Below are 12,006 nucleotides of genomic sequence, written 5' to 3' on the forward strand. Positions count from 1 at the left end.
CAAAATCAAATTGATGCGAGATGTTTATTGTTTCAAAGAAAAAAAAAAGAGAAAAATCTATGTGTATATATATATATATATGTATCTATACATACATATATACATACATACATACACACAAACATACAACATACATACATAAAAATATATATATATATATATCGAGTTTTCTTATTAGAAAGAAACAAAGTGAGCGAGAAGACAAATTCGAGCGCTCGTTTAATCGGCGTAGAGTAACAACAGCACAAATTCGCGTACGCCATATTGGCTGCCGTCCTTCCTCTAATTTCTTCGAAAATGTTCGAATTGTTTGACGTTTTTAATGTTCCTTGCGTTCATTATGAGCGTCAAAGGGTTACCTACTCGTCGTTCTTTCATCTTCCGTATTGAGATATCCCAACGATTTCGATTTTGATTATTACGCGCGTCCGCGCGCGTGTGTTTCCGTGCGTATGTGTGTGCAGTGTTGAGTTAGTGTGCTTGAAAAGTGTAGAAGTAGTGTGAGTTGGACGATTTCTTCTTTCTCTTTCTCTTTCTTTCTTTCTCTATCTATCTATCTATCTCTCTCTCTTTCTCTCTCTCTTTCTCTCTCTCTTTCTCTCTCTCTCTGTCCTTTTCTCGCTCTTTCTTTCTAATAAATTTCATCCATCGTTTCTCTCTTTCTCTCTCTCTCTTCCTCTCTCTCTCTTTCTCTCTTTCTCTAATTCAATTCATCCATCGTTTCTCTCTGTCTGTCTCTTTGCTCTGTATCTCTCTGTCTCTCTTCTGTTCATTTCCATTTATCGTTTTTGGAAATGACTCGATCGGATATGAACGTCGACCGCGGTATTAGCAACAGGAGGTCCCTAGTCAGCGTTGGAAAATATCAAATGATTCGACTTCTTGGAAAAGGGAATTTCGCACGGGTGGAGGAAGCTATTCACACGATTTTGAGGACCAAGGTAAGGAAACATATTTATTCCGATGAATAATAGAATTCAAAATCGACTAACCATATTTACAGATATTAAATAACGTTAGAGAATCGACAAATGTCTGAAAGTTTTTCATTAATTTTGAGGTTAGTTTTGATCTAATTCGATAATGAAACTGAAGTTAGCGGCAGGTGTTTATTCGTGGTATATATTTAGAAAACGATAGAAATGGATTATATGATATACACATACATACACGTATACATATGAATATCATAGATAGATAGACGGACATAGATTATATAGGAACGATCTAATTGTAAGAAAGAAAGTAAACGATCGTATAATTTTCTCGATCGAGGATCGAATGAAGGTTAACTTATCGATTGAATTATCGTACGAAATTAGACGTCGACATTAATTCTAGAATATCGTGTTGACGTATATAGATATATAGATATACGAGAGGAAGGCTATGCGATACGCAATCGATAGGAATAAACACGCTTCGTAATAATTATAGGCGATTTGAAATACCGCGCGCGTGCGCCTGCGCATACGTTCACTCGAGAGAGAGAGAGAGAGAAAGAGAGAGAAGAAATAAGGGGATTAGAATACGAGGAGATAATATACGAGACGTAAAAGAAACGTCTATCGTTTATTAACATTTTCGGCCATGAAAATATTACGATCGTGCGTGGAGAATATAAAAGAGCGAAGGAATATAAAATAATAACGCACGAAGAGAGAGAGAGAGAGAGAGAGAGAGAGAGAAGAAAGAAGTCTTTTCTAAGAACGATCTCTTATATAGGTCTTGAAAAATCTTTTAGAGAGGAGAACGGACATTTCGACGTTCGGATTTACGACGTTCGGATGAGAGAAACTCGAGCGTAAGAGAGAGAGAGAGAGAGAGAGAGAGAGAGAGAGAGAGAGAGAGAGAGAGAGAGAGAGAGAGAGGAAAAAGGAGGTTTATCGTACTTTAGACTGCGTGTTGTCCACGATCGAGTTAATCTCTTCGAGTCTTAAATCTTAAGTTTTACGACGATGCGATCGTACTTTTTGGTTTCCTTTTCTTTTTTCTTTCTTTTTATTTTACTTTACTTTTTTTTTCGATTTTCTATTCGTTATATATATATATATATATATATATATATATATATATATATATATAATACATTAACATACATATGTATATATGTATATATATAACACATTATACATACATATGTACATATATAGATATTGCACCAAGAATCTCCATAGTTCGTTCCAGGTGTTTACTTCGAGAGATTCTTCCATCTGAAGTAAAACGAATTCCCCAGAAACGAACGTTGGAAATAATCCTCCTTGCTTTTGTGTTTTGTGTCTCGGCCAGATTCCTTTTTTCCCTCTCTTTCTCTCTCTTTCTCTCTCTCTCTCTCTTTTTCTCTTTCATATTCGTTTTCTAGCTTCCATTTACCTGGGTTTCTCTCGCTTTATAAGCCCGTCTCCTCCAATTGGAACGTGCCGGTGCTCTCACGCGTTAACCGATTCGTTATGACGCCTATTCTCGATGAAATGTTGTTAAAATACGCGAAAAAAGAGGGAGAATAAAGAAAGAACAAAGAGATAGATGTATATATGTTTTATATATATATTATATATATTTTCCTCCTCAGTCTTTCTCTCTCTCTTTCTTTACACACACACACACACATATATATATATATATATATATATATATATATATATATATATATGTATGTATATGGTTATATGCAACTTTAGTTTTATATATATATCTCATATATATATCCTACATACAAAATATATATATATATATATATATATATATATATATATATAACGAGAGAGAAGAGAAAGAGAGAAAGAACAATAAAAAATAAGCCTTCATGTACCTTTTAATTTCTTTCCCATCTCTATCTATTTAGAATACATCTTAATAAAAAATTTATCCTAATTATATCTTATGAGAATTGGTACAATAAGGACATTCAAAAACTAAGTCGTCTGATTTAATTTTTTTCTTATTTTCTTCTTCTTATTATTGTTATTATTATTTTCTTCTTTTTTTTTTAATTTTTCTTGAATCTTTACTCTTCATATTACGTTGTTTAAATATTAGGGGTAAAACGAGTAGTAGAAAGAAGTAGCTTGATTGTTTGTCCTGATATATATGTTCCGAATAAAATGATTTTGAATTTGATAAATTATATCCGAGACTTTTTAAATCTTCCTATGAATAATATTTTCAAATATTTTCTGTATGGGATCGAAAGAATAAAAAGAGAAAAATAGATAAGAAAAAGTAAAAGAAAAGTATTATTGTTATTTTATATTTTAATATCTTTCTTTTCTTACAAATCGTTATCTCAACTCGTCTTATAAAATTTATGACATTCTTTTTTTGTACACGTACAAAAAACTAATTCATTGGAAAGAATTCATAAGTTTTCAAATTAGATATTTATTTCTTATATCTTATACTAGAAGAGAATGATTGTATTTCGAAATTCTTTTTTTTTAATGTTACAAAAATAACATGTTAAAAACTTATTAAATAAAATCGATAATTTTTAAATACTGTTTATCGATGATCTTTTTGAAATGTCTCTCGATTTGATAATAAAATATATATCCATATCTACAATTTAATGAGAAATACTTATTCTTTGTCATAACACGTTCACGTGTGAAACATGTTCGCATACACATGTTCGCATATATATATATATATATATATTACATGTAAAATTCATGGTTCATATTTAACTACACATGTCATATGCAAACGTCATGAGAGTGAATTAAGAATAAAGAAAATTACACGTTTAAATAAGAAAAAAAAATGTACACGTAAAAAGGAAAATGTCCGAAAATAAAGATCACCAACGTTTTTATAAATAATGAAAATAAAATGTGATAAAATAAATAATGTTTATAGATACTCTTACATCGCTAATTAGAAATTATCGTTATCATCATCATCATCATCATCATCATCATCATCATTCTTATTATCATTATTGTTATTATTATTATTACTATTATTATTTTTTTGTTTTATTATTATTATTACTACTATTATTATTTTCTTATTTTATTATTATTATTACTATTATTTTTTTGTTTTATTATCATTATTACTACTATTATTTTTGTTATCATTATTATTATTAATATTATTAATTCTTTGTTTTATTATTATTATTACTATTATTATTATCATCATTATTATCATTATCATTATTACTACTATTATTATTATCATTATCATTATCATTATTATTATTATTATTCTTATTCTTATTCTTATTCTTATTATTATTATCATTATTATTCTTACTATTATTTTTCGGACGAAGGAAAATATCGAAAAGAAAAGAAACCTTGACTAAGTTTTCTCGGAAGCGGGATTACAGTCGGTTTGATTACGGTCGTTTTGAAGTAGAGGTGGAGGAGAAAGAGGAAAAAGAGGATGAGGATGAGGAGGAGGAGGTGGAGGAGGATATATGTATAACGACGTGGTTATCGGCGAATTCGAAGGACTTCCAGTCGTAGACGACGATATTGTAACGTTTAGCAAGGACGATCTTGAGTTTCGTGGAACGATGGAGTTACCTCTACCGAGAAGCGTTCGTGGTTATCGCGCGTAACACGCCGATAACGTGCTACTCTTTGCGGTTTATCGTGCCTCGTCACCGCGCCGTAATTTCTATACACTTTAGACCTGCCCGTTGTATCCTTCATTCGTCATCATCATCACCACCATTATCATCATCATCATCATCATCATCATCATCATCATCATCGTCGTCGTCGTCGTCGTCGTCGTCATTATCATCATTATCATTATCATCATTATCATCATCATCATCATCATTGTCGTCGTCGTTATCATAGTCTCATTATAATCATTATTAATTTCAAGACATATATGTGTGTGTATGCGTGTATAAGCTGATTCGCTAATTATCAGAAACCGATAAGCTCTCTTATACGTTTCTCATTCCCCTTCTTCTCTCCTTGTATGGAAACTCTAGTTAGTTATAAAAAAGAAAAGAAATAAAAGAAATGAAAGAAAAAAGAAGAGGAAAAAATCGCGTCACACGTATAATTGATTTATCGTTCTCAGTTCTAAGCGAGATAGCACACGGACATAGGAGTCGCGATAAGAGGGAATAAAAGAAGAGAATATATATATATATATATATATATATATATATATATATATATATATAAAGAAACGATTGATCCGAGGAAGACCGTTCGGTAGTGTCGGTATTTTTGCAAGCTTTGACCCTAAGACGTTCTCGTTAGGTCGACATCGGACGACGAGCGTGTCGAGTGTCAGGGTAGAGAAACGCGATTGTAAACTTTACGACGTTTACCATGCACTACGAGGAATATACTTGGGAGGAAAAAGAATCACTATTTTTCTCGATTCTTATCTCTCTCGAACTTGTCGTCTACGCTCTCGAGAATGGATTATCTTGTAAAAGAAAGACCGCCTACGCCGATATATATATATATATATATATATATATATATATATATATATATATATATACACATATATACACACTTAGCGAACATTGCTGCGAAATACGCCGTGATTCGATTTAAGAGAAAAAAAAGGAGAGGAAAAAGAAGAAAGAAAGAAAGGAAAGAAAAAATAAAAAAAAAAATAAAAGAAAAGAACTTGTTCAAGCTATATCTCTTTATTTTGTTCAACTCTACAAGTGGCCTTCCACTCGAAGGCGACGATCGACGTTCGGCAGAACGTTGAATCTTGAAAAGCACGACGTTCTAACGTGGTGTTGCTCGAAACTCTCTTCTTCTTCATCATCTTCATCTTCTTTTTCTGTTTTCTTTTCCTCTTCTTCGTCCTCTTACTACTCTCCTTTCTCTTCTACCTCTACCTTCATTCTCTCACCAAGATGTTTCTCTAATCGTTCTAGTTTGCTTCCAACGTGATCATATATCGAGTTGGTGGAAAGATCGACGAGTGCACCTACCTTCTGGTTCTCGACCAAGGTGTCTCTTGGCACCTTACTCGCGAGCCTCTATAAGGGCCACTCGAGTTGTCTTGTCGCGCCGTCGTCTTTGAAATACCTTATACGACGATACATAGATCGAAGAGGGACGGTACCATACCGGTAAGCACCTCCGGTAAAAGCACCTTTGCTAACCACCTTCGATATATATATGGTCTACGACGACTAGCTCTCTATCTATCTCTCTATCTCTTTCTCTCTTTCTCTCTTATACATACACGTATCTATACATTTTCTATCTTTCTTTCTTTCTTTTTTTCTTTCCTTCCTTCCTTCCTTCCTTCCTTCTTTCCTTCTTTCTTTCTTTCTTTCTTTCTCTTTCTGTCACGAGTGCAAGGAGATCCAGCTGCTTCTTTGCACGGTGGCGCTTGCCAACTACTATCTCCCCCCATGGATCGGTGAGTACGTGCTCGGAGTTAGCTCGTTTGCAACCACATTCTTTTTTATCCTCACCGTTTCCTTCCTTCCTTCCTTCCTTCCTTCCTTCCTTCCTTTCTTCCTTCCTTGCTTTACCTTCGAAACGATGAACGTCGTTTTCGTCTTCTCTTCGTTCTCTTCGTTGGCCTCGTCTTCGTTCTCTTCGTTCTCTCCGTTGGAGGACGTTCTTTCGTTTTTTAACTTCACGTAAACAATCGAGAATGGCAAAAGAAAAAAAGAATCTACATGTGTCTGTGTATGTACACGTTCATATATATAAATGTGTCTCTGCTCATTCTAGTCGAAGTAAAGAAAGAACTCAACTGATTACAGATTCAGATGCAACCGTCGACTTTGAATTTCCATTGATTCGCCATTATACACGTTCGCGAAAGTGTAGATTTTCAGGGTCGAATGACGCTTCGGAATATAACGGCCGTTACTTTCGAATAATCGCGAAGGTTACGATGATCGTAATTTTAAATGAGTTTTCGATCGGTATCTACACGATCTAGCCGATCTTACTTTGACATTTGGAATTAAACGTATTCTCGTGTTTATACGTTTTTCTTCTTAGCGAAGTATTATCTCGAAACCCTTATCGTTTATTAATTTTTCTTTTTCTCTCTCTCTCTTTTTTTTTTTTTAATATTTAAAAAATATAAATCTTGCGCAAATATACTTGTTCGAGAGTGATAAGGATTGATAATGATAATAATGTAAAGAAAAAAAAAAAAAAAAGAAAAAAAAAGGTTAAAATACAAGCATCGTAATTCAATCGCAAGAAAATATATAATCGATTTATCGAGATGGTCAATATATTTCTTTGAGAAACGAACGAACGGATTTTTTCCTTTCGATCGAGATCAAAAAATTGAATGCATCATCGAATACGATGCAACAGATCTGTCGCATTTACTATTTCAAACGTATTACGTAAGAATCGATACCCTAGAGAAACGCATACGTTTTGAACGTATATTATTTTCGATAGGACGAGACATTAAACATAGTTTTGACAAAGATCTATCAATTACTTTTTCGATTATATCACCTATCCAATAATTTAATCGATCACAAATAACATCAAGATAAATTCGATGTTCTAAAATTTCATCTCATTTCACATAGATAGCTACATATATACATGTACATACATATATCGTAGTTAAAAGCAAACGATATGGATTTATGGGATTAAAAATATTTGTGTTAGTGTTCACGTTTATATTAAAATACACGAATGGGGGATCTCGAATGTCTATCGAATGTCTCCGTTCGTCGTCTCTCGAATCTTCGTTACCTTGGCTCACCTTACACGCATTCTCTCTCATTCTCTCTCTTCCTTACACACCCACATATACATTCACTCAAACACAATCACGTTTTTTCCTCTCGTTGGAGCATATTTAGCATCGATTATGAGTCGACGATAGACCTACCAGATTGTACCTTAACTCTCTCTCTCTTTCTCTCTCTCTCTCTCATTCCCTCTTTGACGTCCTCGTTCAGAAGAGAGGGAAAGAGGAGATTCCAAAAGGAGTACGAGACACCGGGTGTGTAGGAGGAAAGAGGGAGGGAAGAAAATAGAAGAAGGGAGCACACAAGCACGGTTTCGAGTTACTCGCACGGTGGGCCCCAACGTGAGGCCCCACTGTGAGGGCACAACGTGAGGGCAGACCTGCCAAAATCGCTTCGATATACCTCTCTCTCTCTCTCTCTCTCTCTCTCTCTCTCTCTCTCTCTCACTTTTTTCTCTGTTTCTTTCTCTCTTGTTTTCTCTTACGGACCCTTCGTACCTGACCCCTCCCGATTCACCAAAGTCCTTTCTCGCCAGTTGAAAAGGTCTCGATTCGGTTGACCACACTCTCCTCTCTCTTTCTCTCTGTCTTTTTTGTCTCTTTCTTTTTTTTTTTTTATTTTGGATCTTGTCGATCGACAGATAATTATTTCGAGTTTTCTCGTCTTCAAAAGTATTTCTTGTTAATGCTATAATCTTCACTAGTGTGTCTGAGACAGAGAGAGAGAAAATATATATTGATTTTCTAATATTAAAGATAAAACTGAATGAAATTGTATTAATAATAATAAGACTAATAAAATTGAAAAAATCGATTAGTCTATTCGATCTAATTATCCGCTTGTTAAAATATAAATCCGCGAGTGGATATGAAAATGATTAAAATAAGATAGAAGGTTCTTAAATCGTAGAAAAAAAAAATAACTTTATCTTCATCAACATATTGGGATAGTAAATGTGATATTTAGATCGTAACGATTTAAATTAGATGATATTAATTACGTGATATTAGATCGTAACGAACGATCTTATTAATTTCATTTCAATTTATTCGTTATCTCTAAGACATCGAGTAACTCGAATCATCTCGACGTTAACGTTCAATTTTTCAGTTCAATATTGAAATGTTGAAAAAGTCAAAATGATCTTTTAGTTAGCTTCGAGTCAACGAGAAAAACGATCGCAACTCTTAACAAGTCCCACGACCATGGGCCCAAACCTTTTTTTTTTTTAACAACGTCGTCGTTAAGTACCGTACTCGAGCCACGTTTTCTATTTTTTTTCTTTTCGTTCTTTTTTTAAAATATTTTTTCTTTTTGTCTCTCTCTCTCTCTCTCTCTCGTTTTTTTCTCCATTCCCCCTACTTTTACCCCTATCTCCCCTCTCCTCTCTTCCTTTCTTCTTTCCCGTTGGTTACCCTTAAAAACTCATGGTAATCGCCCTAACTAGAGTTGTACTCGTACGGAGTTGTTAACGTTGTAGGGACTGTATGTATGTTTGTATATATATATATATATATATATATATATATATATATATATATATATATATACAAACATACATTATACACATATATACACGAATAAGAGAGAGAGAGAGAGGGAGAGAGAGAGCAAACGGTCAGAAAAGAATCTTCGAGTGGGAAATCAAAGGCCCTTGAGCCCCAATTTCCTTTCCTTTTGACACGAAACTACCCCCGACGTATTGCTATTACATACACACATACATACATAAATATATACATACGTACAGAAATATATACATACATACAGACAGACAGACATATATATTGTATATGATACGTTACGTAGGGTCACACATATAGATATACCTAGAGGACATATATACAGGTTTATATACAAGCAACAAATTCCCTTTTCTCGAAGAGCCAGGACGAACTCAACGGGATTTAATTAATCGGATCCGTTGCGTCCCGACGCTCTTTCATCCTTCGACCTTTAAACGACATACATATATGTAGGTACCTATCTACTATATACATACATATGTACGTCGCAATTAGATCGTTCCGTAGGACATGAAAAGCTCTTGCAAGCTCGTTGCCTGGAGCACTTACGAGTAACGTCGAAAGGGGAAAATTACTTGTATTTATTTTCTCTCTTTCTCCCTTTCTTTCTTTTCTTTTATATTTTTTATTTTTTATTCATTTCTCTCTCTCTCTCTCTCTCTCTGTCTTTTTGTTTTGTACTTTGAGTTACTCTCGATGTGATAATTAAGCATTAGCAGCGATAACATGCACATAAGCATAAGCATAAGTATAATAGCGATGATTATATCTGTTATTTTTTCTTCTCCTTTTTTTTTTGTGTCTGAACAGAAAAATAATAAAATTCGAAGCTTTTCGTATAAATGATATTTCTCAAAAATTAAGCTTTCGAGGAATACGTATGAACTGATAGATTGACTTTGTTACGAAAAAATTATTATTATTATTATTATTAATTATATATAATTGTATTTGTAATTTTGAAACAATATTTAAAAGATACTGGCCCGCATGCGATTTCAAATTTCCTCCATTATAATTTCGTATTTTTATTATGGGGTATATATTATTTGAAAAATACAAATACATGAGCGCGTATGTATATAGTATATCGTTTTATTCTTCGTAATAATTTTCCATTATGTCGAATAAACGTGGAATCGTTCGTAATTTTATTCAGCTCAAATTATTAATACGAATAATTCATCCTTACGAGTTGTCCCAAAATCGAACACGCAATCCAAACGGAAAGGATTCAATAAAATAAAAATTAATATTCTCTGAGGAATATGAACATAAATATCAACGTTCTTTCTGATTATTTTAGAATTTCACGATTAATATGATTACTATACATACCTATATATATATATATATATATATATATATATATATATATATATATATATATTTGATCAAAGTAATTGTTTTATCGACAAGATAGTAATTATGATATCGATCATTTATGAATAAAAAAGTCGATTGATTATATCGATTATCGATTTGATCGGTTTCGATCGCATCCTTTGAAAATAACCATTTCTATTTTCTCGTATGTTAACAGATCCGTTGCGTTTTCAAAAACAAATACCTTTGTTAGCTTCGCTTTATATATAAATACACACACACACACACACACACATATATTTTTTATTCATTCGATATAGTTGATGACAACGAACGACGTCACATGCATCAAAGCATGGTAAACAATTTTTGTGAATTCGTAGCATTCGTAGCAACGAATGTATTAATTAACGAGTTAGAGAACGAACGCAATCCAGACACGGATGCGTTTTACTCGTTCTGCAGTTACCACTAGGCAATATCCAAAAATAATGTAGCCGCAAGGTGGACGGTCTTCCCTCGTTTTCGACATCTCGATTATTCCAGCTCGCTGAGCAAAACAAAAAAAAAGAGCAAGGAAAATGAACGAAAAAGTAGACAGGGAGAGACAGTGAGATAGAGAGATAAATAGATAGATAGATAGAGACAGAGAGACAGAGAGAGAAAGACAGAGATAGAGATAGAGAGAGAGAGAGAGAGAGAGACAAACAGGAAGGTTATGCACGGTTTGCGTCTCTCCATAAAGTTTTGCCGTCGTTCGTCGCGGCGGAACGATGTATTTCCCTGAGGACATATGCACTGTGAGCCCGCATCGTGTGTACAACACCGTCTAGACCGAGAACGTTATGGATTCGCAATTTCAAAAGCAGGAATCTACCACTCAATTGCACGACAGATAGAGAAAAAGAGAGAGGGAGAAGAAGAGACCGAGATGGAAATAATAAGCTAATAAACGGAATGATAAGATTGTTGTATAAAAATATTATTACGTATTTAGTGCAGACAAGTGTATGAGGAGATTTTTAAAAAAATGTTTTAACTCTTTGTTTAGAAATTATTATTAGTTTTGCTTAGCTAACTTTTTATAAGTGGTGGGATATTTTTAAGAAAAATTCTGTACTACTTGGGTTCTGATTCTTTTTTTTTTAAATCGTGTACCTCAAAGATTTATGTGTCGTTATTAAATGAATCATTTGATGTATTAATATTAAAACGAATGTATAAAAAATTATTAATAATTATTGATAATTACAGTGGATTTGTTGTTCGATTGGTATTGAAAAGAGAAACAAATACGATGATTAAATTTCAAGAATCGTGTTTGGAAATCTTGGACAAATGTACGAGGAGTTACACAGAAGTTATAGATTAAAAAAAATAAATAAATAAGGGTTAGAAAATTGTAGCACAGTTTCCTTAATTAACATTTTATAAATGGTGCGATATATTTTGATCCATTTCAAA

General features: G+C 33.3%; 1 protein-coding gene across 2 annotated transcripts in view; it reads left to right on the forward strand.

Moving 5' to 3' along the window:
* Positions 1-256: 256 nt before the first annotated feature.
* Positions 257-12,006, forward strand: part of LOC127069638 (MAP/microtubule affinity-regulating kinase 3-like) — a 347,554-nt gene continuing 335,804 nt past the window's right edge. The window contains exon 1 of one of the 2 annotated variants that reach the window (XM_051006841.1): positions 257-941. In XM_051006841.1, coding sequence (XP_050862798.1) covers positions 795-941 — 147 coding nt within the window. In that variant the 5' untranslated portion in view covers positions 257-794. The remainder of the gene's footprint in view (positions 942-12,006) is intronic. The other variant, XM_051006840.1, reaches the window with a different exon arrangement.

Source organism: Vespula vulgaris, chromosome 16, assembly GCF_905475345.1.
Source record: "Vespula vulgaris chromosome 16, iyVesVulg1.1, whole genome shotgun sequence".
Taxonomy (NCBI): Eukaryota; Metazoa; Arthropoda; class Insecta; order Hymenoptera; family Vespidae; genus Vespula; species Vespula vulgaris.